The 24,814-nt window shown below is 36.0% G+C and overlaps 2 protein-coding genes and 1 non-coding gene across 3 annotated transcripts; 1 reads left to right on the top strand and 2 right to left on the bottom strand.

Annotated features, from left to right (window-relative positions):
- The first annotated feature begins 2,008 nt into the window (after positions 1–2,008).
- Positions 2,009–14,358, top strand: LOC132051974 (syntaxin-22-like). Its single transcript, XM_059443265.1, has 7 exons — positions 2,009–2,387; positions 11,368–11,461; positions 11,671–11,810; positions 11,992–12,066; positions 12,766–12,923; positions 12,998–13,098; positions 13,911–14,358. Exons 1-7 carry the CDS (start codon positions 2,209–2,211, stop codon positions 13,974–13,976), a joined length of 813 nt encoding a protein of 270 aa, XP_059299248.1. The 5' UTR covers positions 2,009–2,208; the 3' UTR covers positions 13,977–14,358.
- A 2,201-nt stretch (positions 14,359–16,559) lies between these two features.
- TRNAW-CCA (transfer RNA tryptophan (anticodon CCA)) lies at positions 16,560–16,631 on the bottom strand. The gene has a single exon. It is a non-coding gene; the product is annotated as a tRNA-Trp (tRNA).
- A 4,357-nt stretch (positions 16,632–20,988) lies between these two features.
- On the bottom strand, positions 20,989–23,371 carry LOC132053876 (ubiquitin C-terminal hydrolase 13-like). The gene is made up of 6 exons (XM_059445970.1): positions 23,359–23,371; positions 22,456–22,553; positions 21,656–21,763; positions 21,280–21,338; positions 21,146–21,188; positions 20,989–21,052 (listed from the first exon to the last, which is right to left on the bottom strand). The coding sequence occupies exons 1-6, from the start codon at positions 23,369–23,371 to the stop codon at positions 21,026–21,028; spliced, it is 348 nt and encodes a 115-aa protein (XP_059301953.1). The 3' UTR covers positions 20,989–21,025.
- Between the last annotated feature and the right edge of the window lie 1,443 nt (positions 23,372–24,814).

The raw sequence follows: 24,814 nt of genomic DNA, 5'->3' as shown, positions 1-24,814 counted from the left end.
CGAAATTGATTTACCGATTCCGGATTACGCGAACCGAAAGAGAGAGAGAGAGAGGGGTATAGCACGAATACCGAGACGGAGAGAGAGAGATGGGCGAGATGGGCGGAGAGAGAGAGAGAGAGGTGAGGACGCGAGGCCCAGGGAGAGAGAGAGAGAGAGGGCCTTGCGGCCATGGTGGTGGTGCGGCCCTTCGTGGTGGTGGTTGAGAGAAGGGAAAAGATTTTTTAGAAATGAAAAATATGAAATGAGTAGTGATTGAGAAAAAGAAAGATATATGTGTTTGGGTATGTATTTTTTGATATAGCTACCATTTGTAATTTAGAAAAATTAATTAGCTACTAAATATAATTAAATAAAAGGATAGTTAATATTAATAATTAGGTCTTAAAAGAAGCTACATGAGTTAAAAATTCCAAAAATTAAAGACCAGCCCATTTGAAGGGCAAAAGTTAAAGACCAGTCCATTTCAAGGGAAACCAGGCAATTACTTCACTCTCTGAGAGTTTGGGAGAGGAGAATGCTGAATAAATGGGCCAATCAACTTTTCCCCTCACATGGGGCCGAACCGATACTAGCCGCGCAGCTCAAGTTTAACTCATTTTTTTCGGGTCATTTGCCCTTCTTTTTCCCTATTTCGTGCTAGTGTTTAATTTTTGTCATAAACAAGAGGGCAAAATTTAAAGACCTAAGGAGGGGCAATTTTTTTGAAGGACAACCCGCGCAAAAAATGACTTATTTTTCCGGGTCATTTACAATTATAACCAAACTTTTTTGAAAAATTTATGTCTGCTAGGCATAAGTTGATTTTGAAGAAGTAAAATTAAATTTCTTCTTCCACATGAAGGACAAAATTAAAGACCAACACATTTGAAGGGAAAACCGTCCAATTTCTTCTTCCTTTTCACCGCCTTCACTGAACGTGAAAAATTTATGAATGGATATACTAGTGATCCTTAAATTATCTTTTCTAAAATTTCTCTGGTTTGATAATTACCAAAATATTTAAGCCAGCTCTCAGGTTTTCAAATAAAGATGTCATTACAACTCATTCTTTATCATAAAAAATGTCAATTATGAATTACCACTCATATTTTTGTTTTACTTTCATCTCTACAAAGAATAGTTAAGTTTAATGAAAGAAATCAAAAGATTTTGAATTATATGAACTGGTGTACTAATGATCTAGATACACCTAAACCACCTGAAATGTTGAAAGCCTTTGCATATGCACTTCAAGCTAATTAGGTCGTGTCATTTTCCAAGTTAAAATCATAAATTGACATATTTAATGTCGTTATAAGTACTAATTCACACATGTTTGTTACTTGCCAAAGTCAAATTGTATTTGTAAGTTGAATGTACCCGAAAGAAAATATTTTAATTTAAAATCAACAAAGTCTTACCTAAAATTAAATAAGTACAATTTTGAAAAAGAAATTGATTATATAAAAAAGTTTGATACTTTTACATCTTTACATCTCAAAAAAGTTAGAAGAATAAAGTTTAAATAAAATATTTAAAAAAATTATAGTTACAAGATAAGCTTTAACTTTTATATCCCTTCTCTTGGCTAGGTCCCAAGCTAAGTCACTGCACGACATGTTATAAGTGACAACACCAGTGCACCACATTCAATTATTAATCCAAAGAACATCTGGAAAAAAATAATAACCCAAAAAACCAAAATTAAATTGAACAATAAATTAAGAGCAAAGAATCTGACGTATTCACCGAAACACTGCGATTTAGAGGAATATCTCGTTCAAAGTGGTGCATATATAATGTATATGCTTATAAAAATGAGTGCGAATATCATTTTCTTAGTTAAATGCAGTATATATCGCTTTTTAGCTAACGGATTTAAAAAAAAAATTATTTCAGTTATTTTTTAATTAAGAAAATAACACATGATTTTTTTTTAAAAAATCTATCTATTTTTTTTAATAGACATATTTTTCTAAAGCCACGTAGTAAAATATTCAAATAAATAAAATATTACTAATATTAATATTTGGTTTATGTTCCTCAATTCCTTCCTTCATTTTCGCCCAAAATTTCCCTGTTCTTGGCGCAAATTTCCACCCTTTTTACCCACCAATAACTACCTAATACTTTTCCCTCTTCAAATCCCTCCTTGTAAATTCTCCAAACCCCCAAATTCTAGGGTTTTCATATTGCTTCTCTCTGTATTCCAAATTTTGATCAGAAATGAGCTTTCAAGATCTAGAATCGGGTCGATCATTGGGTCCCCGTCGGGTCGGGAAGCAAGACCCGACCCAAGCTGTGGCTTCTGGAATATTCCAGATCAACACCGCTGTCTCCACGTTTCAAAGGCTGGTTAATACCCTTGGTACCCCTAAGGATACCCCCGAGCTACGCGAGAAATTGTGAGTAATTGACATTTTGATATAATTGAGGTTCTTATTCCATGATTTTGGTAGAATTTTGATAAAATTGAGGTTCTTATTCCATGATTTTGATATAATTGTGATTGTTTACGTTGACTTTTGGGTTTATTAGCCTCTTAAAGAGTTATTTGCAATGTGTAGGTGAACAAAACTAGAAATAGATTTGAGCTGATGTTTATGCTGTTATTGACATTCTGGTGGTTCTTGTGGTTTAAAGATACATAGCATTGTCATGTCATACTGGGATACAAAAGCTTGACATTAATGTGTGTTGCAGTTGCAATCATAATATTTTTGGGGATAAAATTAGTGAAATGATACAATTTTACAGATACTTTGCTGGTGATTTAGTCTCCATGGGCTTATTTAGGAATTTACATGTGCTATAGGATGAATATATTTATCAGCTTCAGCAGAGAGGCAGCAGTATGCGTGACATATATAGTTCAAAGAGAATTGTCTAAAAGAGTTACATGCATGCGAAATGGCAGTCTCTTACTGAGTCCGGAGCCTAAAGGGCGTGAATTTGCCACAAAAGACCAAAGGGGGTTGGCCTGTTTATCGTGGAGCAGCCTACGTTTTGCAAACAAAATTTAATGCCCCCCGTCTGTTTGTTAAATCCTTCTATGTCGTTAATAGTTAAAAAAAAAATAACACACATGACGTGGGCTGGTCCACGTTTTACAAAAATAACTTTTTCAAAACTTTTTTGCAAAATTATTTTTGTAAAACGTGGACCAGCCCACGTTATGCAAAATTTTTTTTTTTTTTAATTTCAGTGAGGCTTTTTTTAACTCAAACATACACCACAAGTCATACTATAATTAATTCAAACAAATATTTTAACTCAAACAAAGTCATACAATAATTAAAAATGTGTGAAATAATATGTGAACATACCAAAAAAAACACTAAAATATAAGTTAAATAAATGTCACAATCTGAATAGTGAATGTTAAATTAAATATGTAATTAAACACCACAAGACATATTATATATTTATTACAATAAAGACAACAACATATTCGTAGAAGATTACATAAGGAAACAACGATCGTACAACTTAGGAAAAAACATAAAAAAACGAACAAACAACAACAACTACTGATTTCGCAGCGGGCAGCGATTCTTGTTATGACCTGTTTCCTTGCACGTACTACACCTTCTAGCCATGTGAGCAGGAGCTATATCCATTTCATTCCTCCTTCTACTTGTACTCAGCGCTCGTATTCAGTGTTTGCAATTAAACTGAAGGGAGAACGTGGTCAATATGCCTCATCACCCAAGGGTGAAAAATTTTCACTGTACGTTTGTTTGTAATACCTGAACTGTAGTACTTGCTAACATAGGTCTTTGGCTGAATGCCACGGATATCACAAAATTTAATGGCATGTGAACATGGCATATGGTAGTTTCTCCACTTCCCACACGAACTCTTTTTCCCTTCACTTTATGGATATTTCCGCCCTTACCTTCATGTGCAAATGTCAGAATCTCTAGCCCCCTTCAATTGTGTTGTATTGCTACATGTTAGTGTGCTTTAGGGACCTCTTCCAGTATTCATCGAACTTCGTTTCAACAGCGGGCGGCCAAGGCTTTTTATCCACAATCAACAAAGCAGCAAGTGAGCTTCTCTCAACAAACCGATCAACAAGATTTTTAAACGTCAGACGGACCATAGCAGTAATAGGCAATCCACGAGCTTTCTTCAATAGAAGATTTTTTAACCATAGAAGATTTTTTTAACCATAGATGAGGCGACAACGTTTTGATTTGTTCCATCCTCATTCTATACTTCTTCTGGTGCTCGTAGCCGCAACCACATTAGGTGCTCAAGGTCACTGTTGAGGAACTTTTTATTGAAATTGCTTTTCAAATGCCGAACACAAAACCTATGGTGTGTGAATGGTGGTTGTAACCAATCATATGTTTGGACACATTGCAAGATGCCCTAATGACGGTCAGAAATAAGTCCATTTCTTTGTCTCCCACAAACAACATGTCTCCACAACATCACAAGGAACCACGTCCAAGACTCAAAGCTCTTGTGTGCAACAACAACATATGCGAGCGGAAAAATGTTATTGCTTGCATCAATTCCAACAGCAATTAACAGTTTCATCTCATACTTACCGTAGAGATGAGTGCCGTCTATTGAGATGACCGACCTGCAATTTTTCAATCTATCGATGCTTGGTTTAAAAGCCCAGAAAAGAAGTTGACTGGTGCGCCATCCAAACTTCTCGGGCACACCGACACCACTCGGGGAGTCCATTAATGATGGCCTCTGAATAAGGCTGTCAAACAAACTATGATAGAAAGAACATAAAATTACATGATAATAAAAGACGCAAACTATTATATCAAAACGCCAATAACAAACATAATTATGATAAAATACATGACCATCTGTTAGGTTGTTCAATACATCCCTACATATGGCTAGCACACCACATGTCTCATTTTCGCCGACTCTACAATGAGTCCACTTTCGTACAAGAGCCGTGTGTGGTGGCGGCATCGGTTTAAGTCGCTTAAATTTTAAAACATGTAATGCTATATCTATTTTTGTGGATAATTCTAATGATTATACTAGAATAAATGACTTGAATTTAAACCCATTGTAATTTTAGAAGTCACGTACCTGCAACAAGGAAATGAATCCACAAACATTGCTGGCTTTGCACATTGAAGCGCGGCATAGAGAAGTATACAAATATGACACGCAAGCTCTCGAAGCTTATGTACTCATTCGCGTCGAGGTCACGCATGTCAAGCAAATAGTCTAAATTAAGTCACCAACTTATCCTAAATATCGTGTCGCACGCAGTCATAGCAAATACAACCTAACCCGTTTTTGCACATCAATTTCTATCGTCTGATCTGTAATGACATCTAAATCGTTCATATATTCAACTAATTTATTTACTTCCAAACAATCCTCACCGGGTGCCCAACTAGTCAGCTTGTGGATCAGCTGTTGCTACCCCACAATGTTTATATTTCTAGCATTAGCTTGAATCAAGGGGTAACCATCTACAACCATGCCAAATAAGAGCTCAATATCTTGTAATGTGATAGTCGCCTCACCCGTACGCAGATGAAAGGTGTTTGTCTCAGGACACCATCTCTCTAGAAGTACAGTGATGACTCCCCAATCATATGGTACAAATCCTACCTCTACTACTCCCCTAAATCCACACCTGCCAAAGTAGTCAAGGATGCGGGGATGAAAAGGATGATGCCTCATGTGCCTCCAAAATTCGCGATCCTCGCGGCGTGGAAGTAGGCCCTCTTTCGATCCTTTCAAGGTCCCATTCCACACACCCTGTGATCGATGCTTCTCCTGAAGTATTAGGACATCGTACACTTCTGGCCCCGGATGTAGGGGCATCCGTGGAAGATTCATACCTATAAAGAAAACGAATAATAAAACAAATAGGACAACCTTACTAAGAAAGCAAATCCTGCAAAATGATTGAGAGAATATAACATAAATAAGCTATGTTAAAATAGACATTGCCAGTTTTTAGCATAAGGGGGTCCGTTCTTTCGATAATTTAAAAAAAAAAAATAATTAATTCAAGTACCAAAAGAAAATCTCCTACAACATTTTATTTTTCTTTCTTGTTCTCTGTTTCTTATTTTTGGTTGGGTGGGGTAGAAAAGAAAGGGAGCATTCAATATAATGTCGAAATTTCATCATATTTCATATTCGGATATAATATTTTAATGCCAAATAATCCACGAAAATAGCAAATTTAGGTGCAACAAACCCACGAAAATTAACCCTCGCAAATTGCTCCCTTTCAGGTCTCAAGTTCGAAACCAACAAACCCCATCGAAAATAACACTTGCGTAACATAAAAGAGACTACACCGCAAACCCACGAAAATAACAGTAACATAAGAGCAAAGTTCTTCAAAAGTGCTACTTAACAAATCATAGGTAATAACAACAACAATGCTTCTAACAATCATGTTTAAAGTTCAGCTAAAAATCACACAATCAAAAAATTAAAAAGTACATACAATCAAGAAATATAAGATAATTAGATATCATAGATCTACCATAAATATACAATATTATATGAGTTAGAAAAAATACCTTAATTTAGATATAGCAATAAAAGGTTTTTGATGAAGAAATTGCTCCAAAAATCAGATCACAACACAGGGAATAAAAAAATTTAAAAAGAAAACAAGTGAATGAGAAGGAGAAGGTTTTTAGAGAAGAAGGGCTGTAAGTTAGAGAAAGTAACAATGGTGGAAGGAGAAGGCAAAAAAAAAATAAAAAATAGGGTAACTCGTTTCTGATTTGGGGGAGAAGGGTGAGAACTCGTGGACTGTTGTCCGTTTTGCAAAAGTAATTTTTGTAAAATGTAGACCAGTCCATGTTTTACAAAAATTATTTTTGCAAAACGTGGGCTGGTCCACGTTTTACAAAAATTATCTTTGTAAGGCGTGGACAAGTCCACGCTATACTTATATTTTTTTTTTTTAAAAAAAAAATATCGAAACAGACGGTGGCGTTAACTTTTTTTGCAAAACGTAGGCTGCTCCATGATAAACCCCATTTGGTTTATCGTGGAAAGGGCAACCCACTTTGGTCTTTTTGTGGCAAAGTCATACCCTTTAGACTTCGGACTCATCTCTTACTTATCTGGGAAAATTTATGATGTAATATCTTAGAGTCCGGAGTCTAAAGGGCATGAATTTGCCACAAAAAGATCAAAGGGGGTTGCCCTTTTACGTTTTGCAAAAAAAAAGTTTAACGCCTCCGTCTGTTTCGATATTTTCCACGCCTTACAAAAATATTTTTTGTAAAACGTGGACTAGCCCACGTTTTGCAAATATTTTTTTTGTAAAACGTGGACTACGTTTTACAAAAATTACTTTTGCAAAACGGATAGCAGTCCACGACTTCTCCCCCAAATCAGAAACGAGTTACCCTATTTTTTTTTTGCCTTCTCCTTCTTCCACCATTGCTACCTTCTCCAACTTACAAGCCTTCTCCTCTAAAAACCTTCACTTGTTTTCTTTTTAAATTTTTTTATTCCCTGCGTTATGATCTGATTTTTGGAGCAATTTCTTCATCAAAAACCTTTTATTGCTATATCTAAATTAAGGTATTTTTTTAGCTCATATAATATTGTGTATTTATGGTAGATCTATGATATCTGATTATCTTATATTTCTTGATTGTATGTATTTTTTGATTGTGTAATTTTTAGCTGAACTTTAAATATGATTGTTAGAAGCATTGTTGTTATTACCTATGATTTGCTAAGAAATTTGCTCTTATGTTTCTATTTTCGTGGGTTTGTTGCACCTAAATTTGCTATTTTCGTGGATTATTTTGCATTAAAATATTATATCCGAATATGAAATATGATGAAGTTTCGACATTATATATCGCATGCTCTCTTTCTTTTCTACCCCACCCAACGTGGACCAGCCCACGTCATGTGTTGTAATTTTTTTAAAAAATATTAACGACATAGATGGATTTAAATTTTGTTTGCAAAACGTAGGCTGCTCCACGATAAACCCCTTTTGGTTTATTGTGGAAAGGGCAACCCTCTTTGGTCTTTTTGCAGAGGCGAACCCAGGATTTTAAGACGCACTATTATCTTAACATAAACACCAACAAAAATTTTAATTAGGGATAATCCGAATAGAAAATACAAGTATATAGGTCAAATATGTGTAATAAATAAAATTTAACACAAGACATTATATATCAACATGTGGTGATAGTGTAGGTTCGAATCTGGGCCAGCTCATTTAAAGTTTATTGTTTTCCTAAAATAGGCTCAAAAAAATAATTAAAAGTGACATTCGAGTTCGATCCGGAGTGACATTTAAGGGAAGCAAAAGTTGCAGCCAACGTGCCCCAAAGACACTTTCGTTATTAGAGTGCACCACTGTTATCAAAAGCAAAAAAGCTCTAACCTCAGCGGAGGCTTTAAGCGCAAAGCGCAAATAAAGTGTGGACTTTAATGAAAAAAAGTGCAATGGTGCAAAAGTACAAATATATATATGTAATAAGCATGAATTACAAATATATGGACAAAGAAATTGTAAAAACATTACGATAAAGGGATATATCATTCATCTAGTGTCACCTCTTCAAGAGAGGCTCATTGGCAAGAAAAGTTATGTCTCAGAGCCTTGATGACAACACTGAAGAGCCTCGCTTCAGGGCTAAAGCGCGCCTTTGACAACACTTTGGATATATACACATAATTTTTTCCCAAGGGTGGGAGTGCACAGTGCACGTGCACTCCCACCATTACATGTAGGTCCGCCTCTGCTTTTTGTGGCAAATTCATGCCCTTTAGGTTCTGGACTCTAATATCTCGTGTTCTTGGGAAATATACAGCTTGGAGGGAGACATTTGGAAGGAGAAGGGAAAAGAACAAACCTGGGAACCGTTTTATATGAGGGTGATGAACTTACTGTATGTAGAAGTAATGGACCATCTATCTTGGTTTTTCATCAAGAAAACAGTTTGATGAAGCTTTCTAAGGAGATAGTATGAAAGAAGATTTGAGTTGAAATGGATATGCCTTATAGAACTCCACTTGCATATGTAAAGCGTGAAACAGAAACAGCATGAGGGGTTCATGTTGCTCCAAAAGTGGCACATGTGCTCCACTGAAGTAAAGCGTGCAAGTTAGTAATTAACTCTGACAAGCAATAACGAATTTCCCTTCGTAATAATAACAATAATAATAAAATTTTGTCTCTACAAAACCCCTTTTTACCATAGTAAACAAGAATATATTTATGGTATTAAAAATGCTATTATTACTATCTTTGATGAAAAGGTAGAGGATTTTATCAGTAGTAAGTGCCAAGAAGGTACTTGGTGGACAGAGTTATACCTTACTGGTGGGAGGTAGCAGGTGTCTTATGGAATTAGTCGAGGTGCGTGCAAGTTGGCCCGGACACTACGGTTATAGAAAAAGTACCAAGAAGGTACCAAAAAAGTACAGACAGAGGACATCCTTCTAAATATTAAAGGAGCACAAGAGATCTAATAATTTAAAAAAAGGGCAGCCAGGTGCTCAAAGCATCCGGCATTAGCAGGGTCCGGAAGAGCTGCACCCCAAGAGGTGTGATGTAGATAACCTAACCTAATACAAGCATTAGTGGCTGCTTCCACCGCTCAAACCCGATACAAGAACCTTCCTACACCATAGGTATAGATTTTTCAAACACCAAGTTTAACCTGTTCTATGGCTAGAAGGAACCATTCTAGTGATTGATTTTTCAAGCCTTTATCAGTTAGCCCATGACCAGGACCCCACCATCTCCCAGAAACAGCTGTTAGCATATTCATTTCGGGAGAAACATTCAGGATTGGGAACTACCACAACTACTGAATCTACTTACCAAATTGGAGGGATTCTCAGTCAGGGAAGTTAAGGGAAGATACAGCTGATAGTTTAAAGTGGGGAAACTCCAAGTATGGTCTTTACATTGTGAAAGCACGCTACTCTCACTTGTGCTCCACGTTTAAAGTGGGGAAACTCCAAGTATGGTCTTTACATTGTGAAAGCACGCTACTCTCACTTGTGCTCCACCAATGAAATCATTTATAGATGGCCTTGTAAATATATCTGGAAAACTAAATCATCCACAAAGATCACTTGTTTCAGCTGGATAGCCCTGAATGAAGCATGCCGAACCAAGGATAATCTTAGCAGAAGAAGCATCCATTTGGTCAATAGATGTTTCATGTGTCTACAACAGTCACCAACAGACATCTTTTTCTTCACTGCCCAATTGCTGCAGACATATGGTGCATGTTCCTCTTCATTTTTGGTATCAGCTGGGTCATGCCGCATAACATCGAGGATGCCTATAAAAACTGGTCTCTATAGGAAGTTGATAAATCCATCAGAAAAGTTGGTAGGTGGTAGATGATCCCTGCCTATATTTTTTGGTGTTTATGGACAAAGGAATCACAGATGTTCTGATGGGATATCAAATCCTCCTAACTTTCTTACCTTTCTCCAGAAAAATCAACTCCTCCTTACTCTGTTAAGGCTAGATGTCTCTTATGGTTATATAGCTGGCATAACTTAGCTCCTGTTAATTGTCCTATCAATTTTTTGGACTTTGTCAGCTCCTAGCCTTAGTCTAGCTTCTTTTGTTTCCAGGGCTGACCTTTTCATTATGTACTCTCTCTTTTGTACTACTTGCATTTCCTGATGCCTTTAATGAATTTTTTTCAATTCATTAAAAAAAGAAGATTGAATCTGTTGTATGTTGTCTGTCTTGTCATTTAAACATCTATTGTTCCTCTCCATTCAAGTAAACCAAAAAATGCAAGCAGAGATAGCAATCCAGTAGTGTCTGTTATCCTTTGATGTAGACTGTTCATACCAGCTGCATAGGGCAATTTTTTGCATCATAGCTTACCCAGTGAACACCAAAACTGTAAAGAAACATAGTCCAGATCCGTCTAGTAAAAGCACAATGCTGCTATTAGCTGATATGAATAATTGTTTCATGTCTGCATGTGTATGTTGATACTTTTGTCCTAGCAGTCTTTTCAGAATATCATTTAGTTAATTGGGTGAATAGGTGGGATAGCCCTTGAGGTTTGCCTATCAAATGCCTTTAGCTTGAACAGGGTGGATGTACCTCACACTTTTCCCAGGGTGAATATATGGGTTTGTAACAAAGCAGTGGGAGGGTGGGTTAATGCAATGTATTGATTTTTGGGGATTTGAGATTACGTGTTCAATCATATCTTAAGCAGATAATTAAAACTGGCTTTGCAGTCCGCTGCTTGTAATCCCAACTTAATGCTGCAGCAACAATTATAATGTGTTAATGAGCTGAAAGGTGCCAACCACCTTTTATGTTGTAGTTTCATAATGGGTATCATTGGATTAAAAAAAATTCAAAATTGTTTGGTACTTGTGCTGATTTCTCAACTGCAGGCACAAGACAAGGCTACATATTGGGCAGTTAGTGAAAGATACTTCTGCAAAACTTAAGCAAGCCAGCGAAACAGATCACCGAGTTGAAGTCAGTGTAAGTTTCAAGAAGTGTTCTTCTCATTTCTTTGTGTTTATCTTGCGAGTCTGCACTACGATATGTATGTGCAAAACATGTATTCATCTTCTCGCATCACGAATTATTTTTATTTTAAATATTTTCCAGACTTATGTCTTTTTCTTGCTCTTCTGCTTTCACACTTCTCCCTTTTGCTTATAACTGTCAATTTGTTCTTTTGCTCTCAGGCTAGTAAGAAAATTACAGATGCTAAACTTGCTAAAGATTTTCAAGCAGTATTGAAGGAGTTCCAAAAAGCTCAACGGCTTGCAGCTGAGAGGGAGACAGCATACACACCTTTCGTTCCCAAAGCAGTTCTTCCTTCTAGGTAAGTAATGGTTATACTTTATTAGAGTTACATATAGTAACCAAGTTAGAATATGAAGAAGTACATTAAAAGCAACTTGTATTTCAATAATAGATCTTGCTGTTTGATGTCAAATAAAACCTTGTACCTTCATTTTCTTTTCGCACCTCTCACTTTTAGTTCATCCTCTTTTGGTAAACAGTTACACAGACGGTGTGGTGGATGCCACTTCAGATATAGGTCAAGAACAGCAAGCTCTCCTTGTGCAATCTAGAAGGTAAAATAGCCTAATATTAGTGCTCCTTTATGCTTTCTCTTAATCATTATTGTTGTTGTGATGATGTTTAATTAATTGCTAAAAATTATTTGTGCAACATGGTGTAAAGTAGTGTAAATTTTATTGTGTCGGTTTTCTGCGAAGACAAATTGTCCGGGAGATCTGTGAATCGAACTGAGATTTTTCCTGAAGCAAACTTTTAACTTTTTTGAAAATGCACTTAGGGGAAAGTTGGTGATGTGATGCGTTCCAAAATGTCGGCTTGTTATTCATTGTAGTTGGAATGTGAATGGGTCTCCTATACTTTTGTAGAAGACAAGTTATAGTTATTCTTGTTATAGTTATTCTTTTTCTTAGACAAGCTATAGTCATTCCTCCATCTGCAAAATAAAAGGGGCTAATTTGTCACATACACATATGAAGGGAAGTCAGAGGATTGTAACTGTAAATCCCTCGGAAGATGTGCACTGACATCCAGTGTTATTTGCGTGCATGACAACAGCTTTTAACATCCAATTCTTTGTCGTCTGCTGAAGTTGTAATTCTTTTGACTCAGGCACCTCAACTGAAAGTATTATTGTGGTGCTGATGTCATATAAGATCAATGATTTTACCTTCTTAAACATACATTTTCTAAATATAATTTTGGCTTCGTGATATTTAGTTTCTCTTTCATCTTTCATGTACCCTGTGCTGCAGACAGGAGGTTTTGCTTTTGGACAATGAGATTTCCTTTAATGAAGCTATTATAGAGGAACGAGAGCAGGGAATACAAGAAGTACAACAACAGATAGGGGAAGTGAATGAGATTTTCAAGGATCTTGCCGTGCTTGTTCACGAGCAAGGAACCGTGATTGGTAAATCACTCTCCTTCATCTTAACATTCAGGTTTCAACGGGAACACATTTTGATGTTTGCAGTTCTTTTTTAGATGATATTGGTTCCAACATTGAGAATTCTCATGCTGCAACTGCACAAGGGAGGACACAACTTGCTAAAGCGGCAAAGACCCAAAGATCAAATTCATCTCTGGTAAGTCTTGACACATTTCACACTTCTTCATCCTGAAGATAAAAGTCTAGGTTTGGTGGGTATGCTGTACTTTAGTTTGAGGCCTGTCTGTTACTACTTCCTTCCCCATAAAAATGTCACTATTTGTTTAATTTGGAGCATCAAATAGTTTTTTCTTTTACTATGATTTAGCAAATAGTTTTAGAAGTCTTTTGACCAAATATTTTATAATTTACAGTACCAGTTATGTATTCTCCAAGAATACAGTTTTTTTACCTTAATAAAAAATAGTGTTATTTTATAAAAGTTAAGAAATATATGTTTGAATTAACACCAATATTTAATGTATTGACCTTATATTTTGTACACTGCCATTCTTTGGGAAGGATGGGATAGTATTTATTTAGGTGCTTTACTTGATAAGGTTTCATGGACTTTTGAGGAGTATAATTATGAACACTCTGGTGGTTATATGTAGAAAAGGAATGTAATATACAAGACCATTCAGACAGTGATTGACTTTGAAATTTCATCATTATTTTATTATAACTAGTCAAGTCATGTAATTACTCGAGTTATGGGACGGGAGGAAATTTGTGGAGCAGGAATTTGAGAAAATATCAAGTGGTATTATGAAGTTGTTCTTGATATTCGATCATGCAATTACTCCAATTTTCATCATCCTCATCTGCTTCCTGGCATCTGCGAATTTGAATTGGCAATCTGCTCCCCTCTCAATTTGTGCACATCATATTTTTTTTCCACCTTATTTACCTCGAACTGAATAATTGATTGTCTGTAGATGATTTCCTGACATATTATACTTTCTGCAGACCTGCTTACTCCTGGTGATTTTTGGAATCGTGCTCCTTATTGTTATCATAGTACTTGCAGCCTGATTTGAAGATTTTGAGATATAGAGAAGGATCCTAAACTCCGTTCAGCAGTGAAGAGATCTTTGTGACTCAAGTTGTTTGAAGGCTCTCCCCAGCGTAAAATTGTGTTGCCTCAAATCTTTGGTCATACGAAAAAAATTACTGTCAAACGAAGTTTTTGTTTCCTCTGTGGGGGGAGGGGGAGGCAGGGTTTGTGTTTAATATTGTATATTTGGTGTTTGGGTTGCAAGTTATGTTGCTGCCTTGTAATGGCACTATAACTGTTTGTCAATAAAAAAATGATTCTTTGGAGGGTCTTTGTTTCTAAGGGCATTTCTATTGTTGATGTTGACAAAACAGTGTATGATATTTTATTCGTTATGATACCAGTGTGGCGAGTCGATAATTTTTTCTTGTATGGTCGGTTAGTATTTCCATTTTTGTTCTAGAGTAATCTTCAAACAGTTGCAAACTAAGACTCAGATCCTTTTGTTGTGGTCTTGGAGCTGTTTTCCGGTTTTCAGTTCCTGAAGGTGTTTGTACTGGGAAGTATCACGTGTAGTAGTTGCGCGTAAGCATTCTGATTACCAGTTAAAAGGAGCTAATTACAACTTAGTGTATGCTATATATGCTCCTCATATCCCCTGATCTTGAGGATATTCCTGCATTAGGAAGTTGCTGATCTGTTCTGTGGAAATGAAACTATAGAGATTGATCAAATTAAGCAGGAAAATGTCCAGCCATAGCAATGCTTACCTAGAAATCTATTGAAATATACGTTTGCATCTTTATGTGTGTTCGTGTGTGTCCTATGCATAAATGATAAAGCAAATGAGCCCACACCAAACGCTATAGCCGGTTCGGTTTGGTTCTATTTTACATGCATCATTTCCTCAATCAGTTGTTATATGGAGTGTCATGCAGAGACTGGAAACGTGCATCGGACCATTCAAATTTTGATGAATAGAGAAGCAGTGATTAGCCAGTGTTCATACAAGAACTAAAGAGTGAACTATAGTTTTTTTGTATTTACGTGCAACGAAATACTTAATTGGGTTCTATCATCAGCATCCAAATGTAAATAATTCTCTTTATTGTTAGAAAGAAACCATGGAAGTTATTTATTTACTTAAATGCAGTTGTTTAAAGAAAAAGAATTGATAAAAAATAAAAGAGAAGCAAAACTTCCACAAGGCAGGTAACCTGCACCATTTAGTGCTCTAGTAGGTCACCTAAGATCAAGCGAATATGGTCAAATGAGAAAGGGACAAATCTAGCATTTCTTAAACTACTTAAAACTGGTTTAAGTCATCACATGCTGTGTGACCAGAATACCAAACAAATTCTATGCTACAAATACAATGATGAGAAGTGCATCCTAGACGGGAACTAAATAGTTTTGGCACACCTTTTTCCAAAATAAAATAAAATAAAATTTTACTAGGTCTAATGGGGAAAATAATGGTAGTAGGGGGTCTCCAAAGAAGCCACAAGATGAAGCAAACAGAATGATAATTGACATCAGCTCTGAAGTTCACCTGGCGATAGGATTTTGATGGATTGTTAAGGATCATTTTGGTCATTTTCTTATCCAAAGTATATAGACTACATAATCCTGTCGTTATTTATCCCCCTATTATGGTTCTCACGTTATAATCCCAGTATAATTAGTTCACAGACCAAACAACCCCTAATGGTGGTAAAAATAGTAAATCTTTCAACTGTAGCAACATTTTCTGTCTTTGCCCTTTAACTCCCATTATTATCAACCCAATTGAAATCCCAAAGTCAGCACAATGACACAATCCAAAGTTCCAAAAGGACTTATATACAACTGCTTTCTTTAAGGTTTATGCCAATCACACAAACAACAGAATCTGCATGAAATCCACAAAGTGGGGTCTAGGGATGAAGTCAGCGATAAACGGTAGAGTGTGGGGTGCGCGGATGGAGTCATAGAGATGGTGGAGTGTCTCGGTGGCGGATCGAAGATTTTCATTAAGGGGATTCGAAAACAAAAATGTAGTGCATAGGATTTGAACTTGGAACCTTAAGGTGAATTTTGGACACCCAAATCCATTGAGCAGACCTCTAGTCTTGTGTTTAGGATATTCACTATATATATATATATAATGTATTTTTTTACCGAGGGTATTCGGGTGAACACCCTCAGCCCCTCTTAGATCCGCCCTTGGACCTTACCCCTACCTTGAGAGGTAGAGAGGTTGTTGTCGGTATGCCCTCGGCACAAGAACAAGCAATTCAAAGCAGTACAACAAAGCCATGGCAAAATATTATGAAAAACATGATAAAGCTAATTGAAAAAAAGGAGCCATAACTACCATAAAATAATACGATAATAAAAGTACAAGAAACAATAGATGGTAACATGCTTAGACCTCTATAATTCTCAGTATAACATATGTATATAATTTTTCATGTCTATTTTGTAACTCACTCTGACGTTTCTCCCAGTAAATTAAGGGGAAAAAACAAAAAGAACAAGTTAAACAAACAAAAAAGTGTTAAACGAAAAAAAAAAATGTGTTCAAGAAAAGAAAAAAAAAAAGCAAAAATAGTGGGGAGCCGATATATGATCGGGGATATTGAACCCGACGTGAATCGAACACGCAACCTTCTGATCTGGAGTCAGACGCGCTACCATTGCGCCACGGATCCCACAGTTTTAGAAACTGTAATATATTATACTTATTGCCTGAACGGGTATCAAAACTAGCCAAGCTACGGATATAAATTCATGTCACATTTTTAATTATAAATGATATGAAAAATATAACCGCCGCATAAGTGATGTAGTGTTTAGTCAGTCGCATAAGAAAACAATAATTGACAGATGTTTGATGCTACGTTTGTTTGGGATAATTAAATACTACCTGCAACAAATTAGATAGACATCTATATGTTATTTTACGTGAGATAGAATGTGAAATAAAAATGTGTATTAGCAAAATGCAAATTAAATTATGAACGATAAAATTCGCAATTTGCGTAAAGTAAATAATACATGCAACTAGCATTTCATTACTAATCATTGCATTCACAATTCTTTCAACTTTTTATTCATTAAATAAATAAATCATTCATTATAATTTCCGTAAAATTAGTATCTTAACCAAAGGGGACAATAACGAGAATATAATTGAGATAAATTTGTGTAAAATTACTGGCATTTTTACTATCTTGCATGAAGAACAATCACTATTTACAATCCATTGAACCACTTTGAAGACTAAGTTATCCCTCCTTTTCATTTATTTTAAATCTCTAGATGTCACAGTGGAAAAACTCTCATGGCCTTAGCCTCCTGCTATCATTTGGAATTATTTCTAGCTATAAGCAGAGTTACAAACAGGTTCTTTGTAGAAACTAAGAACAGTTTAGTACTTCTTTTATCATAACCGAGAAATGTGGATTGAATACAAAGAAATGTGGATTGAATACAACACATATCTGAAACCCCATAATGCCAATATGAATGTATGATGTGAATACAAGCTATAAAACTGGTATCCTGGTTGTAAAACCAATACCAAGCTTTGTTCTATCAATATTTGCATTGGAGAACTTGATGTATCGTCATAATGCTTTAGTTAAAAGGCATGCAGATTTTCTCTTAAATTTCTTCAAGATGAACTAGAGTAACTTCATTTCTAAAGAGAACTTCAGAATGTAACTTCATACATAATTTCATCCATGATAATATCAGGTTTTGTCCAATCCAAAATCCTGATGCCCCAATTTACTTATCCTTAACCACTACTTGACAGCCTCGTCGATACTTATTCGGATGAAAACAGATTTGACCTCCTGTTTCCGAGCTTCCAGATCTTCCGGAGTGAGACAACCTCTGTTATGTAACGCCAAAAGATCCCATCAACTAAAGGACTAGTACCTCAACAGCAGTAGATTTTCAAACTGATCAGTAGGTGAAATATGTCATCTCCATTGACCTTAAAGACCCTTCTAGATGCTGCTGAACTGATGATGCTAACCTAATTAGCTACATAATGCCACAATGGCCACAAACATGATAAAACCGAAGTTTTCGTCCCCTGCAGCAACAACACATCGTTAGAACCAATTAGAGATTTAATTGATTCCCCAATCGTAGATTATAACAGAACAGTGTTTTTAGGTGTTCGTAAGTTATGATTGACATTACCTGTAGTATGACTCAGAAGAATTCATCTTGGAGGTACTGTACCAGATAGTTTTCTTCATGAAATTAAGGAACACCGAACACCTAACCAAAAGGCCAAAGAAACTTCTCCTTCCCAGTAGCTTCTTAGCTCTTGTTAAGAAGTTTTGCTACTTTCCACACTCCGACAATTCTCCAATTTTTCAGCGGCTTTTGAGAAAGCAAGTATCTTCAAAGAAATGCAGCTACTATGAGTATGTCAAATAGTCTGTTTAAAATACAGAGATCAGTGAAACTAAATATTGCTCAGTATCAAGTCCAGGAAAAATTCTCTAATCAAAGTTGCAGTACAGCAATTTTCAGTCCAGCTTAAGAGAACACACTACAGTAGCTCAACCATAATATACTCACCTGTGGGAGATAGTTCTCCAGTTGACACTATGTTGATTGAGATGAGCTCCATTTACAACCCTTCATTACTACATATCAATCCCAGCAGTAACAGGTCAGGTCACCAGGACCCACGCCTCTTTTCCACATCAGTATAAGCTATGACTTTCCAAATCATCAAGCCTACCATCATGAAAGTATTAGTTAGGTAAACTTGAGGCAGAAACTGTGCTATACAACACGAATAATGAACCAGTCTTTTAGTTTTATTTTTATTTTTTTCAAAAAGAAGCAAATAATGACAACAGTCTATTCAGGAAAACGAATTCAATTAGACGACCTTAAAAATACTAATAGTGATGCATTCAGTTGCCAAATCACGCAAGAGTGAAGAAACACCAGTACCATATTGGCAAGACGTGTTCAGTTCCACTTTAAGAAATCAACATTCCCTTTTCTATATGTTGGATGGAAACTCCACCAAACCTGCCATTTACAAAAACATTAACATTGATGAGGATCGTAAAGATGGCCCAAATTAGAGTATAATTCTATAGCTTTATCTATATTCACCTTGATACTAATAAAAGACTTCACAAGTGTAAATCACTAACAAATTATAGTAAAAATTCTTGATTCCTAACACATTAATTCAATTTATCAAAAAGACTAGCTGGACCAAAAGCAACATGTATTTTTGAATACAGGCATTCAATTTAAAGCTACACGCTGGACAATAAGACATAAGCTATAGATGTTTAAGTTTCACATAGAAGTTTTTGTTTTGTAAACATTTTCCAAATTTCATAAATGGAGCACGCTGGTTTTCTTAGTTTTTTCTCAATCTCAAGGGTGGCTCAGTTGGTTGAGTACGGGGCTTCCATAATGGAGGTCTCAGGTTCGAAACCCCCTGCCTATGACAGCAGGGGATTTTCCATCTGGGTCCAGCTCGTCGCACGGGGCTTGCCTAGTGGGGGTTATCTCTCCTGCGTGATTTGCAGGCTATTGCACAGGAGCGGGGTTTACCCTGTGCACACCCGAAGGGTAGTGGCGGCAGGTTCCCTTGTCATCAAAAAAAAAAAAAAATAAAAAATATATATATATATATATATATATTAGACAACAACAACATACCCATTATAATCCCACCAGGTAGAGTGTGCACAGACCTTACCCCTACCTTCACAAGGTAGGGAGGCTATTTCAGATAGATCCTCGGCTCAAGAGAAGGTGCAAAGACAACAATAATAATAAATAAGCAGTAATAGCAACATATAATAAGATAAATGAAGCGAAAGAAACAATCAAGTTGTATTAGAGATCAAAAAAAAAAAAAAAAACAAATGTACAAAGATAATAATACTCCTAGTGTAAAATATAACACAGAGAAGGTTTATTTTTCTTCAAAATACAATGATCTAATAACCCAGAAATTTCCCTAATCAAAGGAATTAATAAAATCAATAACTCAGAAACTTCCAACTATTTTTTGGATCAGGTAATCCAGAAACTTCCAAGTTATAAACATATCCAGGAATATATAGTTATCTCATCCAAAAAATCATGTTGTAATAATGAGTTCATCGAAGTAACACATGCAGCTCTGAATTATCCACGTCAGAGAGATAAACTAATCCATTCATATTTAGTATCCTTCTCTATCCTTTTTACTCAGGAAATGTAAATAGAAATCAAGTAAGCCGACATCCTAAACGGCTAAATCCGTGTTCTTTGGAATGAAAAATGACCTCTCTTTCCATAAACTTTTCTCTTGAGAAAGTTTCAACATGCATTTTTCTTTTTTGAGAATAACCTCTCTTTCCATACACATTCATAACCTTAAAGTGCCAAAGACCAAATATCACAGGACAATACCTAAAACAGAATAATTTTATATAGCAAACCACTTGTTCTAGAACTTACCATGTCCAATCAGACAACTGATTGGGTTTCTGAAGCCAACCTCAGTAGAAAAGCTTGGACACAGCTCTTCCGCATCTGGTACACAATACAGGTTTTGTGAAATGCAGCATAATGTCTTCAACTTCTCCAGCAACTTACAGCATCAAAGCCTCGTACCAGTTTTTATCTGCAAGCAACATAGGATCAGAAAAATAAAATAACTGTCGAGTGTCTACACTTTCATCAAGAAGCTGCCATCAATGAGAAAGCTAATCATTGACTCTCCCTGTAGTACTAACAAAGCCATGTAACAACAGAAGAAATTTAACAAGAAGGTTACATTTCTATTTTTTTTTTTTTTTTTTAATTTCTTCTTAATCTGCGGCGTGGCGCTATACATTTCTATTTTTTTTTTATTTTTATTTCTTCTTAGTTGGCGGCTTGGCGCTGTTCTTCGCCAAAGCCCACACTTTAGTTACGTTTTGCACTTAAGCTCTAAAGACTTCACCACTTTTTTGTGCTTTTCGCCTTGACTATTCTGCTCTATTAATTAAATTCCTGATACTTACCAAAACATAAGCCCCAAACAAACCAAAAGGAAAGAATAAACTGCAGAATCAAATTAGAGGAGAAAAATTCTTTCCTCAATCTGGAAAGCAGAACTTTGTTGTACATTTAACGACAGACTATATATAAATGTAAAAATGCAAAACAGAACAGTGAGTTGGGGAGGAGTGCTTACCAGTGTGCGCTTCCAAAGAAAGACTGATGTATCACTTTTTGCTCTGTAATATTACCAACAAAAGATAGTTACAGATGTACCAGGAGCAAATGCTCTGCACCAAAGTGAAGGATAAAGGTACCAAATAAACTCACAACTCCAAACAGAAATCTTCTTCCTTCGGTTTTTCCAGCGCTCTGAAATGTACAATCTGTAAATAATAAACTCAGATATGAGGAATCTAAAATGGAGAAAATAAAAAATAAAGCACCAGTTTCATGGTGTGCACGAGCATGACGCATATATTAAAGGAGAGGAGGTGAAAAAGATGCTGCAGATACAGTAACAACAATGATGCAACTCCTCAAGGCAAAGACCAAAGGAAGTTTCGAAAGTTATTTCCCTTGCACCACCACAGAGGACCATAAGCCCGAAAAATAAAGGATAAGAGATAACATAAAAAAAATTAAAAAAAAATAAAAATAGCATCAACAGCCTTGCAAAAACTGTAGTTCTATCGGGATTCAGCTGGCGATTTTTTACATACTCCAGATATGAAGGAACGTCTGGAAATCGGACTTGTTCTTCAACTTCAGGAGAAGCGTTCTTCTGAAAGCATATAATATCCCCATCTTCAATCTGTAAGAAATAAGTCAGCAAAGCAAATCTAAATCTGAGAGGATAAAAGCTTTCAGCCACCGAGCAGGGAAAACAGAAAGGACAAAAACCTGGCTAAATCGAAATGAAGCCTTTTTGTCTAGTCTTTCACACATGACAGAAGGTTCAAACTTTATTTCATGTAAAGAAAAAAGACCAAATTCTCATGTCATCTCGGTCAATAACATCAATAAGAACGATAAGTGCATCAATAACAGAGAGAAGGCGACAATAACACACCTCAAAAAGTTCAATTTCTTGGTCAGGAGCAAATCCAGCCAACTCGTTAAGTTTTGGAAGTATTTCAATTGGCTTACTAGTATTCTTCACGAAAAGCCTACCAACATAACTGGAAATACAAAAAGGGAATAAATCTTGTTGTTAGACCTTGCCACAAAAATATATCTGCCATGTGAGCTCCTTTAAGAGCAAACGACTTACCGCAGCTCTTCTTTCTCAGGATCATAAAGCTTAAAGAAAAGGAGTATATATTCTTCTCAAAAAAGAGAAAAGGAGTATATCATCTTTACTTTTATCAGGTGGAGGACCAGGACCGAGATCCTGAAAAATTAAACGAGTTAAAGTATAGTAGAATATAAGGCAAAAAAGCACCTGTCAATAAAGGAAAGTAATCCATGACAATTTATGATCTATAAGATAGTTAAGGAAGGTACCAGGCCAAAGTCCACTTCCAAGAATAATTTTAACTCGGCATTGTTGGTCTTGTTAGAATCTTCCCTTAACTGACCAACCTGCACTTGCAGATGGTTGCCTTAGACAACAGTATACATCGTTCAAGAAAAGTTAAAAAGGGAGGAATCAATTATTGTAAAGAATCATAGGAGCAAATAAAGCACAAGTGTTTTTGTTGGACAGCAGAAGAGAATGTAGGAACTAGAACATTCATGCCTTCTAGAAATCATCAATTTAAAACATTATAGATATCAAAAGGTGATATACCTGGATAAACTGAAATGTTTTAAGCACCAGAACTGAAAATCAAATTCACATACTCGAGCAGTATCCGAGATGACCTAAATATGAATGAGGCATCACTTTAATTGTTTGTGTACGCTCAGAATCCTATGCAGTCAATCTATTGGATAAGTATACCTACATAAAGACTATAGTGATACTTATTAATCCACGAGCCTCATATTTCTATTTTTTAATATGAATTAATACAACAGAAACAGCAACTAATACTACCCTCAATCAAAACTAGTTTGGTTTGCTTATAAGAAGTTGTTTAGCTCGATTTACACCCAATTGATTCCAACACATTTCTACTTTTTTTTTTTTTTTGGAGATGGTAACAAGCTTGTATTTTTTTAAGGGAAAAGGGTTCAAAACACACTTCAACTTTAGCCGAAATTGCTACAACACACTTCAACTTTGCGGGGGTCCTATGACCCTCCTGGACTATTTTAAAATGGAATTATTACCTCCTTAAAAGTCGAAACCAAATTTATGTCGTGGGGTGAAATACACGCGCCTGACACTGTATTTACCATTAAATTTTTTTTTTCTTCAGAATTTTCCCTACTTCCTTCTTTATTTATCTACTCTTTCTATACCTGCTTCCACCATTAACGCCCAACCTCTCAAATTAGACCTTTACTACGTAGAGGATCTCACATTAAAATCCAACAAAAACATCTCAAAAACTCCCTTTTAGACTAAATTAATAGAAACTCAGTTGAGAAATTCAAATCAATAGAAAACCCAAATCATCTGAAAAACCAAATTCACATTTCCAGCCATCATCCCGATTGATCTGAAGATTCGGGACTCCGAATTTTATTTGATTTTATCTTTTGGGTTTCGAGGGACGAAGAGGAGATGAAATCAAGGAAACAAAGGGGTTGCCGGAGTTGAAGAGAGAGATGGCGGTGCTCAGCGGATTTTCGATTATCCAATGGCGATTAATCTATTGAAAACTCATAGGTTGAGTTCCTTGAAAGCAAACTTGTCGAAGAGCATCAATGCTTCATTTGTTAATGGTGATTGAGAAACCCAACAAAGGGGATGAAGAGAAACATATGAAAAGGAAAATGAAAAAAAAAGAAAAATAGATATTTCTAAAAACTGCTTATAAAATAAATTTTAAACATTTTCGTTTCTTCTCTCACTCTCTTTGAGAGAGTGACATACAATCTCTTTGCCACCTCAGCACCTAGGGAGCTAATAATTCCACTTTAAAGTAGTTTAGGGGGGTCATAGGACCCCCGCAAAGTTGGAGTGTGTTATAACAATTTCGGCCAAAGTTGGAGTGTGTTTTGAACCCTTTTCCCTTTTTTTAATAACCGTGGTGTCCGGGCCAGCTTGCGCGCACCTCGACTAATTCCACGAAACTCCACGAACCTCAGCTGACAACAAGTACCGAGTAACTCATCCACAAGACTAGGATAGAAGAAGAAATCACCTAGTGCTTTGGTCTCACCTAGGCAACAAGTACCGCGGTAACAAGCTTGTATTAAATCACAAAAAAGTTGTTACGCCAAATTTACAAGAGTACATAGCATAAAATCTAGACTATACAATATCTACTGATCTATAGAGACTCTAGGACTTGTAGTAGAGACTCAGTATCATCCATGTAATCTTGTTCACACCAAAATGAAAAAGAAAAATATAACTAAGCTTCATCTTTTGGACCAAGTTGCTTTTACCTTCAAAGCGTCTTGAGTTCCTTTCTCTCCGGATAATCCACCATACTGGGATTAAACTCCATCTTCTCTTTTGTAGGAACCCGTACTATATTCTTTTCAACAGATCAATTTTCCAGAAAGTTTGAAGGTTCAAAATCAAGATAAACACTACATCACCTAAGAAGCGATATTAGAGTATCCTCAAATTAATTCTAATTACCAATCTTTTCCAAAGAACGTAACACAAGACCTCAACAAATTATCTCCTCCTTACAGTGCACACTGATTCTACAAAAGAAAAAAAAAAAACCTGCTAGCTAGATAAAGTAAAGTTACAAAAGAAAAAAAAAAATCCCCATGCCTTCAACAGCAGAGAATAAAT

The sequence above is a fragment of the Lycium ferocissimum genome, chromosome 4, assembly GCF_029784015.1.
Source record: "Lycium ferocissimum isolate CSIRO_LF1 chromosome 4, AGI_CSIRO_Lferr_CH_V1, whole genome shotgun sequence".
Classification (NCBI taxonomy): domain Eukaryota; kingdom Viridiplantae; phylum Streptophyta; class Magnoliopsida; order Solanales; family Solanaceae; genus Lycium; species Lycium ferocissimum.
The sequence above is the reverse complement of the archived record's forward strand: the minus strand, read 5'-3'. Positions and strand labels throughout refer to the sequence as shown.

Coding starts and splice junctions, on each gene's coding strand:
- LOC132051974 (XM_059443265.1), top strand. CDS start 2,209: ATGAGCTTTCAAGATCTAGAATCGGGTCGATCATTGGGTCCCCGTCGG. Junction 12,067..12,765: donor CTCCTTGTGCAATCTAGAAG/GTAAAATAGCCT, acceptor CCTGTGCTGCAG/ACAGGAGGTTTTGCTTTTGG. Junction 13,099..13,910: donor AAAGATCAAATTCATCTCTG/GTAAGTCTTGAC, acceptor TACTTTCTGCAG/ACCTGCTTACTCCTGGTGAT.
- LOC132053876 (XM_059445970.1), bottom strand. Junction 21,189..21,279: donor GAAGATTTCTGTTTGGAGTT/GTGAGTTTATTT, acceptor GTAATATTACAG/AGCAAAAAGTGATACATCAG. Junction 21,053..21,145: donor TTCTTTGGAAGCGCACACTG/GTAAGCACTCCT, acceptor TCTGCTTTCCAG/ATTGAGGAAAGAATTTTTCT.